The sequence below is a fragment of the Glycine soja genome, chromosome 3 (assembly GCF_004193775.1).
Source record: "Glycine soja cultivar W05 chromosome 3, ASM419377v2, whole genome shotgun sequence".
NCBI lineage: Eukaryota > Viridiplantae > Streptophyta > Magnoliopsida > Fabales > Fabaceae > Glycine > Glycine soja.
Window position 1 is genome coordinate 28,526,832 of NC_041004.1, and position 25,438 is coordinate 28,552,269.

The 25,438-nt window shown below is 32.8% G+C and overlaps 2 protein-coding genes across 8 annotated transcripts; one reads left to right on the forward strand and one right to left on the reverse strand.

Moving 5' to 3' along the window:
- The first annotated feature begins 271 nt into the window (after positions 1-271).
- LOC114406372 (fimbrin-2-like) lies at positions 272-8,462 on the forward strand. Of its 4 annotated transcripts, none has more exons than XM_028369060.1 (15): positions 272-430; positions 557-666; positions 1,001-1,171; positions 2,056-2,297; positions 2,377-2,548; positions 3,427-3,465; positions 3,668-3,736; positions 3,821-3,937; positions 4,688-4,899; positions 5,201-5,359; positions 5,772-5,971; positions 6,102-6,259; positions 6,976-7,072; positions 7,441-7,532; positions 8,096-8,281. In XM_028369060.1, exons 2-15 carry the CDS (start codon positions 580-582, stop codon positions 8,279-8,281), a joined length of 2,001 nt encoding a protein of 666 aa, XP_028224861.1. In that variant the 5' UTR covers positions 272-430; positions 557-579. The 4 variants fall into 4 exon arrangements, with proteins under 4 accessions (XP_028224861.1, XP_028224862.1, XP_028224863.1 ...); XM_028369061.1 differs by having other exon boundaries at positions 566-666; XM_028369062.1 differs by lacking the exon at positions 272-430 and adding an exon at positions 472-493 and having other exon boundaries at positions 566-666.
- Positions 8,463-13,694: 5,232 nt separating this feature from the next.
- On the reverse strand, positions 13,695-23,920 carry LOC114406373 (gamma-tubulin complex component 2-like). Of its 4 annotated transcripts, none has more exons than XM_028369064.1 (19): positions 23,789-23,920; positions 22,662-22,796; positions 22,250-22,381; positions 20,797-20,880; positions 20,616-20,714; positions 20,407-20,498; positions 19,245-19,317; positions 19,007-19,159; positions 18,740-18,859; positions 18,574-18,627; positions 16,906-16,989; positions 16,676-16,750; positions 16,459-16,590; positions 16,253-16,378; positions 16,062-16,169; positions 15,857-15,919; positions 15,070-15,144; positions 14,279-14,469; positions 13,695-14,179 (listed from the first exon to the last, which is right to left on the reverse strand). In XM_028369064.1, exons 1-19 carry the CDS (start codon positions 23,849-23,851, stop codon positions 14,044-14,046), a joined length of 1,995 nt encoding a protein of 664 aa, XP_028224865.1. In that variant the 5' UTR covers positions 23,852-23,920; the 3' UTR covers positions 13,695-14,043. The 4 variants fall into 4 exon arrangements, with proteins under 4 accessions (XP_028224865.1, XP_028224866.1, XP_028224867.1 ...); XM_028369065.1 differs by lacking the exon at positions 23,789-23,920 and adding an exon at positions 23,531-23,731; XM_028369066.1 differs by lacking the exon at positions 23,789-23,920 and adding an exon at positions 23,527-23,731.
- Positions 23,921-25,438: the final 1,518 nt, after the last annotated feature.

The window sequence follows — 25,438 nt, forward strand, 5'->3', positions numbered from 1 at the left end:
TAATATTTTTTTTACCTATAAAACTCAAACTTAAGTCATTATTTAAGAAATCTGATAATTTTTTCTCGTATCAATTCAGCTATGTATTGGTAAGTCATACCAAAGTTTAAACTTGGAAGTGAAAATTTGAAAATGTCTTTTTAACGGGCAACAAGTAGGGTCCCACCCCAAATGTTAGGAAGTTCAAACATAGGACATTATTGTAATAATAATTTGAATTTTCTCTAATTTTCTCTCTCAAAGAACAACTTTGAACTCTGACAGCTCTGAACTGTCCCATAGTGTTGGCATTGGCAACTCTCTCACTTCACACACACACCTTTCTTCATTCCTACCACCATACTTCAAGAAGCCTTTTTAAGACTAAAGTTAGAGAGAAACATTGAGATAGAGAGAAAAAAAAAAGAAGACGCAAGTGTTAGTTAAATAGGTACATTATTGCATTACATAGTTACATTAAATACATTGACATCGCATTACATACACTTCTCTAGTAATATTTCTCTCTTCTTCTCATTCAGTTATTCTTCATTTCCCATATTGATTCATTTTGTAGTTGAAACAGAAAAAGCTGAAGACATGTCTGGTCATTGGGGGATTCTTGTTTCCGATCCATGGCTTCAGAATCAGTTCACACAAGTGGAGCTTCGTAGCTTAAAGTCCCATGTAAGTTCCTCTTGGTTAAGGTTTTAAATTGGGGTCGCGTTCGCGGTTGCAGCTTTGTCATGGTTTTTGATATTGTGGGAAATTGTAGACAAATACGACCGATGTGATTGTGAAGACCACAAAAGCCTTGATGTCGTGGCCAAAATCACGGTTGCAAACTGTTTTTTAAGAATTTGATCTTGGTTGCAAATTGCAATCCCATTGATGGATGTGCTAGAAAATGTTAGAATCTCATGTTTTGAAAAATTGGATTTTTTTTATGTTGTTTTGTTGATTGGGCTTCTGGGTCAAGTTATGATCAGTGTGTGATTGGTATGTGTTTGTGTTTGTGTAGTTCATGAGCATGAGAAGGGAAAGTGGGAGGCTTGTGATTGCGGATTTGGCTTCCAAGATGTCAAGGGTGAAGGTGGTGGGAGAGAACCTGAGTGAGGAAGAGAGAGCTTCTTGTGTGAAGGATTTGTATCAGAACACTGAAGAGGAGGTTGATTTTGAATTGTTTCTCAAGGCGAGTTTTGTTTTGTAATCTTGATTTGCTAATCATCTGTTAACGTATCATCCTTCTGATGGTAGTGGATCTTTTGGGTTTTTTGAAATTCTATATCTATATTATGCATCACCTTTTTCCTTTTCATTTTTGTCTGATCCCCCTTACTGTTTTCTTTTTGGCAATCTTAAATCTATTCAATATCATTCAAATGTGGGAGAAGAATATGTAAGAAAGGAATACAATTAGTATTTTGAAACTGATGTTTCTGTTGCTTTAGAGCCCCGATAATAATCAAAGAACGGCTTATTGATTTAGAAGAGTTTTCTTTATTTTGAAGTACATTGAAAAAGAATAAAATAAAAAAAATTAAGAGAGGGGAATACTTTGAAAAAGTATATATGGTTTTGATTGTCCTTGTTTGAATCCTTCACTTTTAGCAAGTTTGTTTGCCAACCCAAACACTTTGCCAGAATGAAAAAAAAAAATCTTCTTTTGGTAGAATTGTGTCAAACCGTGCAATTTTACCCTTTGTTGTTGATAAAAATCTAATCCAAACAGCATTTAAAGGATATGCTTCCTATGTTTTGACTTTTTTTTAATCTCCTTTTTTTCTCCCTCAATTCAAAAGTACATTTTCATCCTTCATTTTGCTGAAATTTGCATTGAATTTTCTAATTATACTGGCTGCATGCCTGCATCTTATGTAAATGTATTTAATGTATAACCATATATTGTGTAGTATTAATTGAATCAGTAACCAAACAGCATAAGGGATATAGTTTGGAACTGGTTCATCACGTATAGAGTAGAAAAATAGTAGACGCATACTGAACAATCAGTTATTGTGGTCAAGTCAAATTTTGATCCAAGGATTACTTGTAATTGTGACATAATGATGGCAGGTCTATTTGAAACTCCAAACATTTGTGAATTCTAGAACCGGAAGTAGTCCAAAGAACTCGTTGGCATTCCTCAAGGCAGCTACAACCACATTGCTTCACACAATAAGTGAATCTGAGAAAGCGTCATATGTAGCACATATAAATCACTATCTAGCACAAGATGAGTTCCTCAAGAAATATCTTCCTATTGACCCTTCAACCAATGAGCTCTTTGAAATTGCAAAAGATGGTGTTCTTCTTTGGTACTGTTCATTTCACTTGGTTTACTATATCCACTGCTCTTGGAAATTTTGTTTTAAAAATAGTTACATGTTGTTGCAGCAAGCTTATCAATGTGGCAGTTCCGGGGACCATTGACGAACGGGCGATCAATACAAAAAAAATACTCAATCCATGGGAAAGGAATGAAAATCACACACTTTGCCTCAACTCTGCTAAAGCAATTGGATGTACAGTAGTCAACATTGGCACCCAGGACTTCATTGAAGGAAGGGTATGCTTGTAGGCATTCAAGTTTCCACCCATAAAAGCAGAATTATTGTGGGCGTGTACACTGCAGAACAACAAAATTTAAGATTAAATTTAATTTATAAATGAAATCCTTTGTTAAGTTATGAAATAGGAATTTTTTTATTTTAAAATCAAATCCTTTGTTCAGAAAGTTATAAGAATTTTTTTTTTTTTTTTTTTTAATTTTAGTTGTGTATACTACAAAGAAATCTGGTCAAATTTGATTATTTCTGGATCAAAGTAATTCTCAATCAAGTTACCCCCTTTTTTAAATGATTCCAAATACTGGTAAAGTATATTTATAACATGATACATTTTTTTACAGTCACTGCCTTTCTCTATTCTTTTGAAAATGCTACACATGAAATAGGATATTATGATGGCAATTACTAATAGTATTCTGTTATATTAGACTCAGGAAGTTTCTGCATTATTAAATTTAATCTTGTTTGCTGTACATCAGCTTTACTAGCATAATCTAAGTTCGCTTTAAAATAGATACAGACCAACTGTAGATTCAAGTATGAAGTTTTCTTGAACCAAAAAGCTTAAAAGTTATGTTAAGAGACCTATGTGCCTAATGGTTAAAGATCTTAAAAGTTAGGTTAAGTCACACATGTGCCTAAACTATGTTGAACTGGTTTATGAACAATTGTGTTTGAGATGTTTGCCAAGTGAAAAACATGATGCATGTGAAAAAAGGGGGTCAAGATTTATCTGTGATATTTACGAAGTTTAAGTGAGTTGATCAAGATATCTCTTGAGATTTTTTTTACCTAGTCATTTTTGTGCATTAGTATTTGATCATGGTAGTCAATTTCACATGAAGTGGTATCTAATATGTTTTTGTTCTCATTTCAGCGTCATCTGGTGCTTGGGGTGATTTCTCAGATTATTAAGGTAAACAATCATTAATTATACACAAGTTTATGGCCTTTTGGTTTAGATTTGTAAAAACATTTGTCAGATCCAACAAATAAATCTGGAAAGTTGCTATTTAATATAATTTTTGGGTTAATGGAATTAATGGTAACTACTGCATAATGCATGTTGCAATTTGTGGTGCCTGCTTTTGACATTCCTAATGGTGGTGATAAATTAGATACAATTATTGGCGGACCTCGATTTGAAGAAAACTCCTCAGCTGCTTGAGTTGCTTGATGATAGTAAGGTAAATATTTTCTTTCGTCATCTCTTCATATTTCCATTAATTATTGTATATGTTGTCTTCATTTATTTTTTTTTAAATTAACAGGATATGGAAGAGTTGATGAATCTACCCCCAGAAAAAATCTTGTTAAGGTGGATGAATTTCCATTTGAAGAAAGCAGGGTACAAGAAGATTGTCACTAACTTCTCCTCTGATGTGAAGGTAACTGAGTTTTTCGTAATTTGGTGAAAAGTAAATGTATTTATATTCTATTTTTTGCTATGGACAATTAGAAACACTGTTCATTCAGTACTATCTCAAATCCTAATGCAAAACTTGTGTTTTGTTCACTTCCTCTGGAATAATAATTTGATCATTTGATCCATGAAGTGAAGACACTCTCTTGTTTGAAGTGTTGTAATGTTTGATTGTTTTTGACTCCAACACTTTCCTAATATCTATTCGACACATGTCGAGTACTCCTCATTATTTGTCCAATTAAAAAATAATTGTCAGCTTACACACTTGAGCCAACACCTCTATACGGCTTGAACACTTGTGCCAATACCTCTGTTTGGATATAGACACTAGGATTATAAAAAAAAAAAACTCATTTTTTGTAGGAATATTTGTTACTTATTCTTTGCTCAGTATCCCCACAGACATAACCGTTAGATAAAGCCTTACTAGATTGGCGACTCCTAGACTCAAACCCTGACATTGTAGGTAAAACTTGCCTTAGTTGTAGTCCACTTATACTGTATCCATCTATTGTCAGGTTTAGGAATCTTTATTTTGTTATCCAATTTTTTTTTCTTCATTTTCAAGTTGAAAAATAGATAACTCTTAAGTCATAGGAAGTACAGGAAATTTACAAGTTTAGTCAGTATAGGTATTAATTTTAACCTAAGCTTCTCAATGCATTTCTTGTAAATAGCTGCTTATTGCACTTCTATGGTTCTGACCCTGCAGGATGCTGAGGCTTATGCACACCTTCTAAATGTTCTGGCACCTGAATACACCAATCCCTCCACATTGGCAGTTAAAAATCCCTTTGAAAGAGCAAAGTTAGTTCTTGAACATGCTGATAAGATGGGTTGCAAGCGATACTTAACTGCAAGAGACATAGTGGAAGGATCACCAAATCTTAATCTTGCCTTTGTTGCACATATTTTCCAGCACAGGTGAGAATAACCACCATCTAAACATTTAGAACATTTCATTTTTTGGATGTGGATAGATAAATCCAAAATAAAAAATGGAACATAATTCCAGGCTTTCATTAACTATTTTTTTTTATCAGTGGTTATTTGTTATTGACTTGTCTATTTGGCTAATATGCTGTACTTAACAAAAAAAATAGTCTTTAGTAAAATATCAAACCTTAGCTAAATTGTGGTTAAGGTCTGATAAGTTTGAATACACCCAACTTTTCTTTTGGTTTTTAAGATATATATGGAAGCTAACTCAATTTCCCTCTTGTAGGAATGGACTTTCAGCCCAGACAAAACAACAAATGTCTCTCCTTGAGACATTTCCAGATGACACCCAAGACTCTAGAGAAGAAAGAGCATTTCGCCTATGGATGAATAGCCTTGGAAATTCAACATATATCAACAATGTCTTTGAGGATCTCCGAAATGGGTGAATATCTCACATTTTTACTAGTTCTCTTGTTTACATTTTATATTATGCTTGAACTGGTTTTGTCAAAAGCATTTTTGTATAGAATTGAAACTACTAGGAAACTAGCACCAAAAAAAAAACTACTAGTAAACTATAGTTAATTGAAATTTTTTATTTTTATTCACATTACATTTCATATTTTAGTTAACTAATGTAATTCCTTTAAATTTCATTTGCTATGTTGAAATTATTCTGGCATATAGAAAACACAGTGATTCAAGATAGCTTCCTTTTTTCTTTTTTATCTTTTTTGGTCTTTAAATGAACTTAATGATGTTGTGTGCTCTATGTAGCTGACCTGACCTAGTGGGATAAGGCTTTGTTGTCTTTTGATTCTCCATTGAGTTGTGATGATGTTGCTTCTTTACAGGTGGGTTCTTCTTGAGACTCTTGACAAGGTGTCACCAGGGATTGTCAATTGGAAGATTGCTAACAAACCTCCAATTAAGATGCCATTCAGAAAAGTAGAGAACTGCAACCAAGTTGTGAAAATAGGGAAACAGATTAAATTTTCGCTGGTAAATGTTGCTGGAAATGACATTGTGCAGGGAAATAAAAAATTAATACTAGGTAGGTTGACCTCCAAATTATGTGCTGTTACCTAGTTGTAGTAAATCAATTTATCTATTGAGCATACTCCATTAAATTCAATGATCCCACATAAAGAGTCTAAATCAAATACTATTTGATTATTTTTTAGCTTATCTGTGGCAATTGATGCGATACAATATCCTACAACTTCTCAAGAACTTGAGATTTCATTCTCGAGGGAAGGAAATAAATGATGCTGATATTTTAGAGTGGGCCAACAGCAAGGTTAGCAGCTCTGGAAGCCAAAGCCGCATGGACAGTTTTAAGGTATTGAAATTGTACAGTCCATTCACTCAAGCATCTGTTTATTAATTTAGATTTTTGGCCACATTTTCTTTGTTAATAATGTCTATTTTAATTGGCATTTGGTAAGGTTGAAAAATGTATTTAGTGATCCATACAACAACAACCTACTCTTTTCTCACTCAGCTACTGGATCACGCGACATTGTAGTATTCTATTGTGAATACTACAATGGAATTATGTTGATGCTGAATGTGAAATTTTGAATTTGATGCTTGATTTGTGGAGGAGCATTCCAAATTAGCACAAAAAATATCTTGAGAATAGCAGGATTGGTAAAATTGCCAAACACAATTTTTGTAGCATATTGCAACAAACAAAAATTGCTTAAGCATATGATTTTATCTGTATTTTGTAGTGAACATACATTGAAATACTGTCTTAGATAACGTTATTTCTTTTACAGAATCTGAATTTTCTTGAAACAGCATTTTTAGCCTTCAGCGTACTATAATCTAATCGCTTGGATTAATTGGCTTGTTTAATATTGAAATCACACGATAGCCTTGCCAAGTATTTAGAATAATTTTGTTTAACCAGTATATTTCTTTTCTTGTAAATATTCTATGTATTGATGTTGCATTTTTCATTTTTGACTTGTATGTGTGCCATGTGTTCTGGTTTAAATGATTACAAAATAAGTTCATTACTTAATTAAGTATTACAATTTCAAATTTCAGGATAAAAGTTTATCCGATGGAATATTTTTCCTTGAGCTTCTTAGTTCAGTGCAGCCTAGAGCTGTGAATTGGGGTCTTGTAACCAAAGGAGTAACCGGTATGTTATGCTTTCTCTTTACTCTTTCATGATTAAACCACTGTATAATATAATTTAATATAAGTGAATCATCATTTACCATTATTGTAATTGAGTAGCATACACCCAGTTTTGAAAAGTTTGATTGGCAGATAAAATAATCTGTCTGTTTTGGTTTTCTGCTATATATCATATGTTCTTGACAAAATTTATTAATGTAATATATAAATCAGGAAATTGTCTTTAGCTAAGCTGAAGTTATCTCTTGGCTGCCACACGGAATGAACTACAAGATTGTGTCTTTCACTTTCAATTACATAACTGATGTGTGGACTTGTATGTAATTGAAAATCCTCACTTATAACTTCTGTATTACATGCTTCATGTAGACCAAGAGAAAAAAATGAATGCCACCTACATTATCAGTATTGCAAGAAAGCTTGGATGTTCTATATTCCTGCTTCCTGAAGACATCACTGAGGTAATTTGGAATCACTACTAATGTTGCTTGCGCTTTTCTTTGATATGCACCAAAATTATTACTATTACTATTATTAACTAAACTTCTGAAACATTCAGTTGTGGTTTCAACTTTCAGCTTTATACAGCTTTTGGGGAATTTCTTTAAAAAAAAGTCAAATAGCATTCATTAACCCATGTTGTTTGTTTCTAACTATGTCAACTAATTAGAAATCATCCTTAGATTATAGTAATTATTATAAAGTCAATATTTTGTAATAGATTCAATTCAAATGCATGTAAGGCTCTTTTATATTATTATCCAATCACAGATTATCATGTATAGTAAAATTGTTAATGCTTATAATAGTTACTTTAAAACATACATTTTGAATGATTTCTAATTGATTGATAGTTTAGAAATCTTTACACTGTCCTATCAAATTACTCTTTTAATTGTACGACAAGCTGTGATTTTGACGAGAGTGAAAAAAGATTTTACATTGTTAATGTATTCCAATTAAATTCTTTTTATTTGCCAAGCTTACTTTATGACAAATTGACAATGCTGTTACACAATTTCAGGTGAATCAAAAAATGATCCTTACACTAACGGCTAGTATAATGTCTTGGTGCCTAAAACACCCTCGTGAAGAAAGGACAGTGGGAACTTCAGATAATGAGAGTGGGAGTCAATTGGAGACTACATCAAATTCAACACTAGATGACTCTGCCTCTGATTCATCAATAGATGAGAATGGGAACATGTAAATATATGCCTCGAGTGAAACCGTTTTTTTCTTTTTAATATATACATATATTTGAACCACTCTTTTTAGTTGATCAAAAGATCAATGTATGACACTAGGTAATTTAATGGTTTCAAAGCAAATTTTGTTCAAGCAGCTATGTAAATAGTGAGGTTTTTATTTTTTGCAAGTTTGGAACCTCAGTTATGAGGAGTGCTTTTTTCCATATCCACTTTGAAAGAAGAAAAAAAAACGCTACTGAACATTCAGTATTAACCAGAAACGAGTTAAGCATACTTTTATTTTTTTATGAATTATTATGCATTATTTCTAAAGCATGTTCAGAAAAATAGTATTCTAAATGCAATGAAAGTTTTAAATAGATATTATTATAGCTTAAATATGTTTTTAATCTTTGATAAATTTTTCCTTCCTATTTTTTGAAAAGTTTTGTTTTAGATCATTGTTGTTTGTTAAGTAATGACCTGTTTGTTAAATATTTGATAATGTGAATTGTGATATCTCAAAAAATCATCCGTATTTGTTTCAAAATCAATTAAAATGAAAAATAAATAAATCAAACATTGAGAATCTCCTCCTTCGCACGCTCTCATCTTCCACTTCTGTCACTTATGACATCTTCTATCCTGACATACATATTTATATAATATCATACATGAAAATGCATAATTAATTAAAATGATTTTATTCAATAAACATAAAGGAGTTTACGTGGGTAAAAGGTTCACATTCGCGTTAATCATCAAATTAAAAATTTATCAAATAAGGGTATGAAAACATCTCTAGACCAAAACAAGGTCATCCAATTTTTTTTTACAAAAGGAAACAAGTTAAGCAATGAAATAACATAAAGTAACATGCTCAAAACATTATGCAAATAATACAAAAACCCATGTCACAATGTCACATCCTATCAAAGCATTGTGTTTCAGCATCCTCTAACATGAGATTCTCCATAGTCATCCACCTAACCATCTACTCCCATGAACACAAATTTTGAGATCATCATAGGATCCAACACAAACAACATACATGGAGTCAGTTATCACATTCCTAATTAATAGAGATAAATGAAATAACATAGATATACATATCATATAAATGAAATACAACTTACTTAAACATAACTCACGCCATTCCACTACTTATCATGTGACACTTATCACGTGACATCATATCTCAACATCACACGTCTCACATTTTCACATCATTTACGTACTCAAGGATCAAAACATAATATCACTCAATCAATCAATATCGATCAATACACAAGCGTTATGCAACAAATATACTAAGACTCGATCTTATATGCAATGTGGTATCATGTCGGTAAAAAACCTCGTCGGGCGACCAGGAGCACATGATAAGACGACCACACACTGGTAAGTCAAGTCACCTTCACTAGGTAAAATCATAGGGAGATCAATCAGGGTCACACTGTTTTGTGAGAATGCTCCAATCATGTGAAATTGACACATGCTTAAAGGAGCACTCAAATCGAGTGTATTTACCCCCAAGGCCTAGACTCCGAAGAGTCCTTGAGAGCCTCTCCCTCCTAATTTAGGTCCAACCTAGGAAACATTTTAGCACACAGACTCTATCTATGAACTGTACAAAATACACGATTCCTCAATTATTTTCAAAATAATTTTAACTCGTCATGCCTCAAAGTGATTAAACCCATCATACTCCCATAGTGGATCCCATCACAATACCCATCGCGTATTAACTCGTTGTCCTTAAAAGGTTTTACAATCATGTGATTGTATGATTCATAACTCACAACTCAATGCACACAACATCTCAATACGCATGTGTGATCTCACAATTTAACACACACTCAACTTGTCACTACATAGAGTTCATCGCACTTCCATAATTTCAAGACAACACGTTATCACGTCTCATCCATTATATACATGTCACACAATAATAATATTAATATGTTATGTTCATATGATTAAACTCCTTAAAAAATTTCACATAATCATATCAAAATCAAATGAATCAAAAATCATAAGTCAAAAATATGAAAACACCAAGAACACTCAATTTTATCAATTAATTTGCATCAGAACATCAATGGTCCTATCAAACACAAAAATCTCGTAATTATAATTGTAAAGGAAGAATCAAAATACAATAAACATCCCAAAATAAATTACAATTTGATTCTCTAAGGATCCCTACACATGTTCATTATAACCCCAATTGTGATAAACTCATCCCTTACCTCTAAGCGGGTTCATGTGTGTAGTATAGGAGTGATAGTGACATCTCTAGCAGTTCTCTAAGATTCCTCAATTTTTTCCTTTGGTTGCTCCGTTAGGGTTTTCAAGCATTAGAGAGAATGAGAAGAGATTGAAGCCTCCATTTTATTGTCTTCTTGTGAGGGACATTTCTCTCCCTAAAAGCACTATTCCTTAAATCCCAACAGTAGGGATGTGTGAAAGTGAGTCTCAAACTTGGTGTTCAAATTTCACGATGATCCAACGGTTAAGAAGTCTAGTATTATAGTTTTACTCGGACAAGTTTAGGTGTATAAGGAAAAAGAGAATTTCGTGCGAAAAACATTTCTCTCACCACACGTATTATTTTTTAAATCCCAATGGTGGTTATGTGAGAAAATGCGTTCTAAACCAGGTGTTAAAATTTCACGATGATCCAACAGTTAACGTGTTCCGGATCATAGTTTTACTTAGACAAATATGAGTATATGCGGGAAAAAGAGGGAGTTTTGGACAAGGAGAAGAAAAAAAAAGAATTTGAGAGATGTATTATAAATGTAAAAAGTGACATAATATGTTTCTATTTATAGCTGGATATTCAGTCTATTATTTACTCTATTTTTTATATTATTTTATAAAAAGAAACCCTATTTTACTTCCTATCAAATGAATAAATAAAATATTCTTTTTATTTTCTAAGAACATATTTATTTTAATTACCTTAAAATCATTATTTTAATTAATAAAATTATTTCTCCTTATTTATTTAATTACAAAAAATCTTATTATTTTTCTAAAATTCTATTTATTTTTAAATAAAATATTTTTTTTAATTTATTTTACGAAAAATGAGGTGTTACACCACCCATCACCCCTTCCCCCTCGACTTATCCCCCTCCCAACTCCTCGACCTTCTCTATCGCCAACCCAACTGCTCCTTCACCCAACCCAACTACTCGACCCACCCCTCCGTCTTCCACGAGCTCCTTTGCCAACTCAGCCACACCAGCTCCCACCTCCTACCACTCATCCTCCTCGAAACCTATGCCACCTCCCACCACCTCCACACCAAAATCAACCCTTTCTTCCTCCTCATGGAGTGCGACTTTGCTGTCAAATTCGACATGCGCTTCAACAATGTTGCCCTCAACCTCCTCATCGAAGCCAACTAGCTCAAGCTCGTCGAAATGCTCCACTCGAAGATGTTCACTGACACACTGTTCCACTCGATGTCTCCACTTTCAACATCACGGTGCCAGAAGATTACTACGGTGGTGAAAGCCCATGATGGTGGTGGAGTGGGAGCCCACCATGGATCGGCGCCAACGAAAATGCAAAGGACACAAGAGTGGATGAAGGTGGTGGCACGAAGAAGGAGGTGGTCGCAGAAGAGGAGGGAGAAGGTGAGGACCTTCTCTTAAAAAAAATTGAGATCTATTTCTTTTAAACAGAAATGAGATATGTTTTGAAATAAATACTAATGGTTTTTGAGCCATCACAAATTACGTTATCAAATATTTAACACGACATCATTTAATTAACGATATGGATCTAAAATAAAAAATTTTAAATATTAGAAAATAGATGCGAAGAAAAAATTTATCAGGGATCAAACGCAAAATTCAAATATATATCAAGGATACAAAATATATTTAAGTCTATTTTATTAATAGAGTAAAACTCTTTCATCTTTCTGTTAACAAAATAAGTTATTTAAAAAGGTAAATTGCTTACTTATACGTATTCGTCTATAGATTAGCATTCTCTACATTTTTTTCATATTTTCGGACTTGTCAAAAAAATATTTTAACGGAAAAACTAATCAAATTTCACTAAAAGTTATTTTTTTTCACTTAAAGTTCTAATATCACACCACATTTTTATACAATCTTTCAAATTTACGAAGTTTGCTGTAAATTCTCATTTTAAATTTTTTGTAATTACTTTATATCTCAAATCCATTATAAACATCTAAATATCTACGCATAAAATAATAATTGAAGGCATCAATTAGAATAGTTATAGAAAGGACAAAATTTACTTTTAATTAATTTGAAGAAAAAACTAGTGAAATTAAAATTACACATTTTAAATTGAAAGGTAAAATCTAATTGAGTCAAATAATTTAAATTTGAATTTTTTTAATCCTCTAAATTTAAAATTATTTTTTTAGTCATTAAAATCTATAAAATATTTTTTTCCGTCCTCCACACTATGAGTCAAAAATAAAATAAGAGATTCATAATTTGTAACTTTTCATCATCTGAATTTGATTTTCTATTTTCTATTTTAAAGTATGCTTTAAGAGGTTAATTTTGAATTTTAAAGCATGGTTTTAGAGGTTAAAAACTATCTTAATCAAATAAGTAAAAAATTTAAAAACACAATAGCTTTAAAATTTGCTTTAATTTTTGTTTTATTGACTTAATTTAATAGTTTAAAACCATCAAAATATATACTTTAAGATAAAAATAAAAAAAATAAATTCTTACGGTAAAAAATGCCAAAAAATATGAATATTTTATTTATTATTTGACTCACTTTGCAAAAGGACTAAAAAAATATTTTGTAAATTTCAAGAACTTAAATAAAAAACTTCAAATTTGAAAAACTAAAAAAATGACTCTCATTTAAGAGACTAAAAATATATTTAATCATAATTATTTATTAAAAGTTTAAGAAATTATATGTATAATGTGCATTTATTTGTCTAACAGTAATTGTAATGTAATAGTCTAATGAAAATACTTAACTGGTACGCAACAAATTATACTCATTGTTTTACTCACCCAACATACTTTATGTTGTGAAAACCCGTTTTTTAAAAATAGTCCTTATAATATTTTTTTTAACATTAATCCTTACTGATACTTAGTCGTCATTAAAAGCTGAAATAACCAAAAAGTCAAGGACTACAATTAAAAAAAAGAAGCATTAGGACTAACATTTTTTTTTATTTATTCGTACCCCATTGTCCAGAGGCTCTTCGCTATGCGAAGGTATGGGGGAGGGATGTTGTACGCAGCCTTACCCTTGCATATGCAAAGAGGCTGTTTCCGGATTCGAACCCATGACCAACAAGTCACCAAGGCACAACTTTACCGCTGCACCAGGGCTCGCCCTCAAGCATTAGGACTAACATAAAAACGAATAATGTTTATTCAGTAAAAAAAGAAAAACCAATAATGTTTACAAAGACTAAACTAAATTAAGTAATGTGTCCTTTACAACACAGGCTGAAGCAAAAGTTATCAACAATTGGAATAGTTCAATGAGAACTAATGATTCCTAGTAAGATCTTATCTACCAAGCAGAAAACCACAGGACCCAAATAATTGTTGCCTTCGTAGGCAAAATCATGAATTGCTAAGCAAATTTTAGCAAAAACGTATCAGAAAACACTTGGAAACAAAATAAAATTATTCTCAATTCCCAAACATAGGTACACACACAACCTTGTGAGAATGTCAATAACACCTATACTTGAAAATCACACTTCCTTGTGCATAATTGCTTAAATCCAAGTTAAAACCCATCATAAACCATTCTTTACATTTTTAACACCAAGAAGCCATTGTGCAAGATGAGACAGATATGGCTCTGCCTGGGAGTTACTACTCAAGATTGATCCAAGACTCTGAAGCTCAGTATTAAACTCTTTCTCAAATTTTCTGCAATTATTTATTTTGGTCAGAATTTTCACATGACAAGAAATGATTAGTATAAAATAAAATTATTACTTTTGGCAAATGTATTGATTTTGGACTTACAGGACAGAATCGGTGACTGCCACATTTCTGGTGGTTGACTTCAGGACCTGACCTGATTTCCATTTGGCTTTATTCAAGCCTTTTGAATCATCAATAGGTTCAACTGGATTATGTAATTCAATAGAAGATGAAATAAGCCATTGAGTTGCTGCTGCATATTGTAGGCACATGGATTTAAGCCTCTCCACCTTCTGCATTTGAGAAAAACCAATCATGAAAATCACAAACCTTTCCAATTAACAAATAGCACATATCAGCCTGTACTTCCTTTTGACCATAAAATGACGAGTCACCTTATCATGTAAAACAAATAATCAAGAGAACATATTTCTGATTAAATTTATCAAAGTCCACATGTATCACAAGGTAAATAGCAAACCTGAAAGTTTCATGTTAATACACGTCCATCATTTGCCATCTACACTCCCAGACATGCTTGTAGTAGTATATGGAATTTAAAAATTATAGTGTAGCAAGATTACTATCATATACATAAAAACCCTCTCATTTAGTTTTTATCACAAATTAGAATTATCTTGCGTTTCATAATCTTGGTTCTTGTGTAAAGTGTCTTTAATTTGAGAACCAAGAGATTAAGGTTTCATAGCCTGATCCAGACAATGAGCTGAAAATCTTTTTCAGTCACCAACTGATGCATATGCCAAACTCCCTTTATCATGCGACATTAGTTTTCAAGTTTGAAATAGGTAATACAATAAGACTGTAATTGCATAACTATTAGAGTGAAAAACAGAAAATTATATAATAACAAACAACAAACAGAAACTAACCTTCAGCAGCTCAGGTAAAAGAAGTAAACACTCTCTCAAACATTTATCAAGGAAAAAATCATGATGTTGTATAACCTGTTTCAGACAGAAAATGTCAGACTTTATCAAGCATCCACCACCCCACCCAGCTGAAAAATAAAACCCACACAGAAAAAAGACAGACATACACATTATTTTTATATACATAGCATGTAATCTCTAACTGTGTAGTAATACTAATAACTTTGCATCAGACAGGAACCTTGGAAGAACTACATCACAAAAGTTAGCAACTGTAGTTGGAGAGCTCAAGGCCTTATAAACTCTGCACCAGAATCCCATAATTCCAATGAGGAACTCAAGTCCCACATGCTTTGCAATTGGATGCTAACATTCCACCACACTCCACAGCCCTAGTGCCCACACAGGGATGACTATGCAGTATGCACTAGCCTGCCTCCTAGGTGAACACTGCAATGCCAGCATCAACACTCGGGCCACTCATTTACAGCTAAGTGATATGGTGAAAAGTGAAAACTCTAACACCAATTGATGACCACCTTGAGAGAAACACGCCACAAAAAGGTATTGTAATTGAAGAGCCCAAAGTCTTATGAACTCTACACCAAAATCCCATACTTCCAATGTGGAACTAAAAGCCCATACCTCAATTTGGTCTTTACTATCTTTGTACATGGGCAAAAGTATGTACTTCATTTTAACAAAATCTTAGACTTGTAAAAAAAATATTATGTACATAACATGTGGTATGCATCAGTTTTGAAAATGTAAGACCACAATAACTTACCTCATCTATGCTTTTTGCTGACTGAAGTTTGTTATACATCAGATGCCAATTGGGTTCAATAACCTAAAAAATAAGGAAAATAGTCATATACCAAAAATCCACCTAATTGCTCAATTAGTCACAGTTTGGACACCAAATGTATGAAAAGAAGAAAAGGCTACACACTTGTACCCAACTCTAAACGTCAAAGAAAAATAAAGCTTGCCTCAAATGTCAGATAGTGCAAAAGGCTATTAATAAATTTAAGCATGCTCCTGCAAAGAAGAGATGATCTGGAGATAGCAGTTCCATGTGTATTGAGAGCACGAACTCCCTACAATATAGTACCAAAATGATATGAAAGAAGATGAACACAACAGACCAAGTAAACTAAAGTAACAGCACTCGTAGCCATACTTGATGTACTTGCCATGCTCCACATAACTGACGGTCAACATGTTTGCAGTGGAAAAGAAATCGAAAAAGTAATTGGTACTTTATAAGGGCTTTGCTTGATAACACTATAGACAGTGGCCAGTGAACCTGAAACCAGAACCAAAAATAGAAGCATTAATGATGCAAACACAAGGAAGACTCTGAGAAACTTATAGAGAAGAAAAGACCTTGTAACTTAGTGAAAATGTTTCAAGACCAGTGATGCTAACAGGCTCCTCCAGATCATTGTCACCAGAATTTCTCAGAGTAACCTCAAGATCATTAAATGTGCCCAACCTTCTAAGCAGAGAAGATCTTTCCTGAAAGTGAAATGTTTGCCTCGTGTGAATATACTGAAGTTTACAGCTCTGAAAGAGTTTCTTACAAGCTGAATTAGTTACTTGCCACAACACAGGTTAAGCCTTCATGAAAAGGATCTGCTGCAGCTGCTGTAGTACGCAATGCAAGGTCTAGAAGAGACTAAACAACAGAGAGGAAAAACAAGAAAAGAGAAAAGGAAAAGCACATACTTAGAATCTAGGTCCCTTTCAAAATTAAAATAGACAATTGCCAGTTTAAATTTACTAGGAGAATAAAATTTTTATGGTAAACTGAAGGATATTTCATTACTATACCTGCAGCTTCTCAACTGAGACTTCATCAGGCTTTTTAGCCAGTTCATCTCGTGCAATATCCATAAAATGTACTAAGAAATCACCCTGTGTGATAATGAATATTATGTTATAATACAATGAGTATAAGCCAAGAAAAAGGGTGTTTCTGAAGAGTACATTATCATTGGGAATTGATTTCCGCAAGGAAGAAGAAAACCAGTCTTTGATATGCATCTGTACAATTATGGATAAGCCCCTAAATTAGTCTTTGGAGTCAATCACTTTAGTCCCTGACTTTTAAAGATTCTCATTTAGTCCCTGACTTTGTAGTCATTCATTGTAGTCCTTAATGTCAGTGAAAAATGAGATAGAAAAGGCCTAAGGACTAAGGAGAGTGCCTTTTTACAAAATTAGGGAGTAAATTTTAAAAAGGGACTAAAGTGATTAACTGATACAATCTTAGGACTAATTTGAGGGTTTACTCATACAATTACATTGCCTTTGTCAAATCAGCAGAACATTTTCTTCCAATGAATAAATCATCAAACACCCAAAACTCAGAAAGTTCAAAACAAAGACTTCTATTTTGTAAAATCTTTTTTCCAGCACACAATATCTTACATAGAATACAGATACATAAAGGGGAGTTTAATTTGAGAAAAGGTCTCCTGTTTCCATTTTAATTACACAAATGTTACATCATAACATATAACTGCCTAATTCCAATTTAATATAAAATAATTGTGCAATAAGTTCCTAATACAAAAATTGTAACTTCCTAAGTCAGAACTTGGCCTATCATGTGCTCATGCAAGAAATGATCTTATGAGTTATGATTAGTGGGAATCATTGTAACTTTAATTGGAAAGATTTCCAAAATAGACAAGTATTAATGCTTCTGAATGCTTTTCCACTGTATTTTTCCTTCCTTTCAATTGACTTGTTAGTTGCAAGAAACCTCTATAAATGACAGTGCCTATAGTAATTATCATTAACATAATCATAATGCCATCTTCAACGGTTCCATAAAGCCCCAAGAATATGATATTCAACTTGATAACCTTAGGTACTGTCAAGAGCCAAAAAAATTATGCTTGATTCTTAATTATCCCAGCTATTTTGTTCCTAGTTTCCTAAGTCCTCCTTTTCCATCTTATAGCCCTCTCTATTTTCTTCTAGCCAACAAAAATTAGCAAATCATAATTGCATCCCCATCAAAAGTTTAAATCCATCTAATTACTGAATTTCATGATTAATCTCATGAATCATGATCATAAAGCAAGGATGCAAAATTCTATTGCTATTAGAAAAGATTCAGCTCGTATAATTTGTTTAGAAAACTAAAGTACAAGCAACAAACATTACATCAGCATTTAGAACTATGTTTATCGTTCTGTTCTATCCAAAACTGCATTGAAAATACAAATAACCCAGTTATGCTTAGGGTGCATTTGATTTGCTTTTTTTCATTTTCAATTGATATTTCATGTTAATAATTACAAAATTGTCTCTTTATTTTATATTTTCAAGAATTTGCGAATGAAAATAAGTGAAAAAATGTCATTTTTGTAATTATTAGTGAAAATATATCAACTGAAAATAAAATTAAAAAAACACTAATGTCACTTTTGTTTTTCCAGCATAGCTAATGGGTGTCTCCAAAATTAACAAAAATGATCATGATCATACCTGATCAAGAAGAAGGTAGTGTTTTATAGAACGCAGCCTTCCCGTTAGATCATACTAAACAAAAACAAAATTTACCATCAGAACTAGGATTTTTTAACAATAACTATTGCAAAAGTATTAGAATATAAGCTGAGAAACTTATCACCTTATTTATATTCAAACTCACCTTATCCTTAATGAGATTCAAGAGTTCACCGCTTGCAAAGTTATAAGCAGCCTTAATACATTCAAGATAATGATGATTTGAGCCAAAACTCATTAGTTTTGAATTTTCTGATGGAGGGACCTAAAGTAACAAGTAATTACATTTAGTGAAGAAATCACTTTTACAACAATAAAATGTTTAATAAGCAACATACAATGTTAAGGGTTGAAAAAAACAAATATTTATTTTATATAGTACATGCAAAGTACAAACATAACAGTGACAAACCTGGACATTATGTCCGCATTCTCTCATGACATTTAGATATTTTCCTGTCGTCAAAATTGTCCCCGCAATATTTGCAAGGAAACTAGGAATTCCATCTTTGAGGCTGTAACGTTGTCGCCAATACTTAGCTTCATAATCTTGAGTGAGACTCTCCTATAGAGAATTTTAAACTGAGACCGTATGAAAAACAAGTTTTGATATTTTGGGCTGTTATAAATGATAAAAGATTTTGATCTACCTTTTGAAGAGATTTATCCTCTGCGATGAAAAATTCACCGTAAGGATCATCTATTACACCTTCGTAAACCCATCTTCAGTATTGTTCAATTCCCAAATGAACAAGAAAGTGAAATGCTAAACAGAGTCAAATAAAGCTTAATAACAAGCACACAAGACAATGGTAATTATTTTGCAAAAGTGCTAAATATTTTTTTTTATCGCATAAAAGGCCTTCTTTGAACATCCATGCCAACTGATGTTCATTTATCAACCATCCAATATAGAAAAAAGAAAACTCTACATCGCATTCATAACATAAGAAAGTCTACATCACATTCATAATAAAAATTAGGAATTTAGGATAATTGACCAATTAAACCAATAAAACTGAAAAAAGTCGGAAAACAAGATTTAACTCATTTTTAACATCTTTTTCTGATGCCTCGGACATCAGAAGTAACCAAGCTAGCTCTATGATTAGTCAAGACAAGTAATACATAATAAAGCATTTGAAAAGGATGCTTGGAAATTATGTCCCCATAGTCACCACAAAAATTGAACATTAACTTGACTAGGTGTATGGCTTTTCTACATTTTAATGATCAGGTCAAGGTTAATTAGATTGGACAATCGAACATAGCCAAGGCTTTGTGCAAGCATCAAGAGTAAGTCTACAAGGAGGAAATGGGAAGATAAGTGAGGGTTCCTTTCGTATGATATGAGGGTTTTATCTATGAAAGAAGAGAAAGAAAATGAATGATTTTCAAATGATCTGCCACTCCTATGCCAAAAATATTCCTGCCATTTTGGGTGATTTTAAACATCCAAATTTCAAACAACAGAAAAGAGAATAATTACTTAACCTCCACCCACCCCAATTCTCTTCCATTTTCTTCCTTAAACATCTTCCATTCCCTTCTAACATCCAAACATACCCAAAAACTAAAAGAAGATGAAACCATGGATGGCGTGTTTCCATGAAAGATTGGTGCCAGACTAATTTGATTAAGAAAAGGGGAATGTGTGTGTGTGTGTGTGCACATGTGTATTTAAAGAAAACAACCTATTGACCAATAATATATATATATATATATATATATATATATATATATAATCTTATCATTTGTAATCTTTAAAGAAGGAAAATATTTGCTAGTCAAGGATGAAGAGCAAGGAGACACCTTTCTAGTATGCTCATGTAAGCACTACTCGCACATTGTGCCATTTTCTCCAGCATCATCCTGACAGCATTGTCTCCAGCCATAGCCTTTGCCTAGATACAACAGAACCCACAGTGGAGAGAGTTAAGTGCTTAAAGAACAGACTCATGAAACAAAAGGAAGTGTTGATGTACACAGAGAATGGTAGCAAATGCAAGGGAATTTCATACCTGGCTCTGCAGTAAGTTAAGAACAGCAGAACCAGAAATATTGTTAACTGAAGCCCTCTGTATGACAGTGGATAATCCCTGCATAGACCTCATCATGGGCTGAAAAATATCATTGAAAGCACCATTAGAAAGCAATTGCCAAATATTTACATTTAACTCAAAAGTCAAGACAAATCCATACCTGACAATAGAACCACAATCCTTGAAGAGAAAGTCTTCCTAGCCGAAATTGGTGTTCGAGCTGTGCCACCATAGCCTGGTAATCCTGGTAAAGATAACCCCATGATGATAAAAGTAGGTTCATATTCAAATAGTGTATTTTGATTTTTTTTATCAAAGCAATATGATATGTGCAGAAGTGCTGCAGAGGCAAACATCAATGATGTTACTTTATGTTACTAATTGTTGTCTAGTACAATCAGTTTAGCTTGTTCATTCTAGTCATTTCTATGTCAGATGATCATCACAAACCTAAGGCATGAAGTTCCAACAAAAAAGGCAAAAGAATACAGAACATCATGGTATACAACAGAATCTACCTAAAAATTACTACTTGTAGGTTTACCTTAAGCAAGACTAGTTAGCCCATCAGACACAATAACAGTTTTACAATAGAATTTATGGCCCAGTTTGACTGCTTCGAAACAAAATAATTTATGGTAGCCAATAACCATTAACTGCCATCTGGTCACTGGTCTACTCAACCCACCCCCATTTTTTAGTTTTTACCATTGCCCTTTTGCTTGTTAATCAATTTCATCTTACTATTTTTTGTTTTGTAATGAGGAACAGACAATCATCCCCAATACTTTGCTTTGGTCAAGCATAACTGACATTCATTTTGGTTATTGTGAGATCCTTCATTGGGAGGGCAGGCCTTGGTGCAACAGTAAGTCTTACAATTTGGCTTAGGGTCTAACTCAACCCCACAAAACCGGCTTATAGGGTGAGGACTACCCAAGCCTTATAAGGACTAAATTTGTCATATCTCTAGTCAATGCAGGATCTCAACACACACTCTGGAGCGTGGACAAAGGCAGGTGGCTCAATAACAACACCCCCTCATGCCTAGGAATTGACATTTAGGGTGTAGAAAAATACAGGTTGCCCAAAAACAGATCCAGGATAGGCTCCAATAATCTTAGATTTTGGGCTTAAGGCTTAACTCAAAAACAAAAACCCAACTTGTAAGGTAAGGACTGCATTGATCATATATCTAGTTGATGTGGAATCTCAACAGCAAAGTTGTTGCCTTGTGACCTGGAGGTCATGGATTCAAATTTAGGAAGCAACCTTGCCCCATGCAAGAATAAGGCCGAGTACATCTACCCTTTCCAGACCCCACTAGGTGGGAGTGGGAGCCTCATGCATTGAGAAACCTTTCCTTTAATCATTTGTTGAATTTCAAACATAAATGATTAAGCGTGTCCTATTGACACCTCAATCTAAATGTCGGATGAAAATGCTCAGACCTTACAGAAATAGACACCACAATACAAGAAATATTCAAAACATAGCCCAAATGCCCAATTGGCTGATTCCAGCTACAAAAGTGAATATGTATATCTAAAGAAACAAACAACCATTTCATGCAGAATGTAAGACCAACTGACTCACTATTCAGGAAAACCTACGAGAAGAAGTGCTCTCAGTGCAGCAGAAAAGGCATGATTAACCAGGCCACTCTGGAACTGAGACCTTGACTCCACAAACTGGTTGATCAACAGAAAGCTCTTGCAAAGAGGGAATATCCGTTTTGCCAACTCCTGCAGCATAAAAAATGTCTCAGGCACTGTTACATACAGTCTATCATTCAACGTGAATGTAGGATGCATATATGAAAATTAGAATGCATAATGTGGTTATACATTATGCAGATAAGAAATTATGTAATGGGCACCCCTTGTACTCAAAGCAAGCATGTTCCCTATTAATAAAATTCATTGCTTATGAAAAAAAACACCATTACATTGCCCATAATCTAAAGTCGTGCTGTTTTATAATTGCAGCTCAAAATATAGTCACAAACATTATGAAAAATCTCACCTGCAGGGCCAAATCCATTGATGGGTCAACCAGGAAAGTAATATCATTGCTCTTGCCACAAACTGTTTTGATTAAGATGTAATGTCCCTCAACGCCAACCATGGCAGAGAGCACATTATCAATAACAATAAGCTCCTACATTTCAGGAGAAAACAAACAAATAGCTGAAACTTCTACAGCATGAAACTCTAAGCTGACAATGAATGCAGATATCAACAGTACTTCAAAACAGAAACTTCAACAAAGCAGAATACACATACATATAAATACATACACAAAAGGAGACACTTAAAAATCCAATCCTAGAACTGTACCAAGTCAAATCAGGCTTTGCTTAATTTGTACACAAAAGTAGCTTCTCAGTTCCCAGTCAAGTTCACTCGTCATTTTCATCATAACCTTTTAAGAACACAAAATAAACTAATCCAGACAAACATATTACACAAGCCACAAATGCAGAACAAAACCTTTGGTAATTCATTTTCAATACCTTCTCTAGCAGTCTTAATTATCACAAAAAAACAAAAAAAAAACGCATTATAGTAAACTCCATCATTCGGCAAAACAAAACTCGCATTCTCTGAATTCCTAGCACTGCCACAAATATTCCTTAATAAAAAAAAAACTAGAAATTTGTTATTTCCCTCACATTAGGGCAAAATTGTATGCAGCATAAGCCAGTTGCCATAATTAACAACGAGAAACACAACCAATTCACGCAATAAACACATTCCGAGAGAACAAAACCTGACAACTAGAGCCAAAACCTAAACGTAAATTCGCAATGAAGCATAAAAAATGAGAGGGAACACGCACACAATAAAAAACAAGAAAAAAAAAAATGAGATCACAGATGCCCTCCAACCTACTGCTGGCTTAGAGACTAATCCCATGCACGACTACTGCTGGCCAAGGAAATTTTACACATGATAAAAATCAAACAGTGGTTCTCTTATTAAATAGATCGTTCTCACTCATGTGAAGCCATGAGTTATTACATCGTCAACCCTTTTGGGTTGAACAATGCTTCTTTCTAACACTGAATTCGAGTGAAATTAGTTACGAAAATTGAAATAAAAGCAATTAAATTGAATAGCAGAAAAAAGTGAAAAGATAAATAGAGGTACTTGAACCGATGGAGAGTAACAGCCTATTGGCTTTTCGAAGTTGGCAATGGCGGTTTGGCTCATTTTGAAAGAGTGCAGATCGGAGAGACATGAAAGAAAAAAGTTACATATGTTGAGTTGTTGAGTACTTCCATTTTTCACATTCTCTTAAAAATTAAAAAATGACACGTTGATAAATTATTTATTATAAATTTAAATATATTTATGTCTTAATAATTTAATATTTTTTTTATTTTCATCCCTTTAATATTTGTTTTTAATTTTTATAAAATATGTTTATTTTAATTTTTTATAAATAATATTTTTGTTACTTTTAAAAATATTTTTTATTTTTTAAAATGTTATCTAAAGTAATTTAAAAATAAAAATAAAAAAAATATTTTATAAGAATTAAAAAAAAATATGAAAACTAAAATAAAAAGAATATTAAATTACAGAAATAAAAATATATATAACCCTTTATCTATTACACCTATATAAATTTCTATGATACACGTGTTACGTTTTTATCAATTTTTTCCCGCTCAAAATTTCAAGCTTTTATATTTTTTTTTTCAGATTGTGGAATGCATTAGTTACACGAGAATTTTGAATCTCTTCCTTCTTTCTCTCACTCACGGCCTCACCCATTCATTCCCTTCTTCTGTTCTCTTCCATCTTTTTCTCTCTTATTCCAACAATCTCTCACCGAAGATCCTTCCGATTATTGTTTCCGACCCCGATTCCGATTTTGCTTTCTGAAAAAATTCCATTTATCTTTCTCTTTGATTTGTTTCTGATTTAGAATCTCTTACGCTCCTCATTTGCATCTTCTATATCCTAAATCCCATATTGGTTTACTATTTATGCTTTTCGACTGATCTGAAATCAGAAAAGGGGATGCCTTTGCCCGCCACCGTTAACTACAACTTCTTCGTTTTTTTTTCATGATTTGTAGTGATCTACAGCAACAAAGGTAAACAATTTTAGAAACACAAATGAAGATAAGACTCAAGAGCTAATAGAGCAGCCAAGCAGGTACTAACAACTACTTTCATTTCATTTTACTGTTTAATTTTTCTATGTGCTGCAATGTTAACTTGTGCTTATTTGTGTTTTATTTGAACACTAGCCACAGACAGCTTTCAAATTTTAATAGTTATATACAATATAAATTTTTTAGCATGGTTCATGTTTTCAAGGATATTGTATCATTAGAATTAAAGTCAGTGTTCATAGTATCATATATAATAGCTATGTTTTTCATGATAATATCAAGGTTCTATCAATTTTATTAAAGGCAGAAAGATACTTGGATTTGGACTGCTAATTTTACTGTGTGCTTTTTACCGATTCTACATATTTATTTTGAACCTTATGATTTATAATCCTACTTTCTTGGATGGTTCATGTTTTTTAAACAATTGCCAAATGTTTTTGTAAAATGTGGTTAGTACTAGAACTAACGCACACCTAATAAATAGGAAAAGTAAAACACCTAATAAGTACTAGAAGTAAAGTTAGTTAACCCAATTATAACACTATGGAGAAAATTGTCACAAGCAAATTATGGTTTCTTTATCAAATAGGGATAAAATTTTACATAATTTTTTAATTTGGGATATATTTTAAAAAATTATTCAAAACGGGATAAGCTATGACTTCTAACTC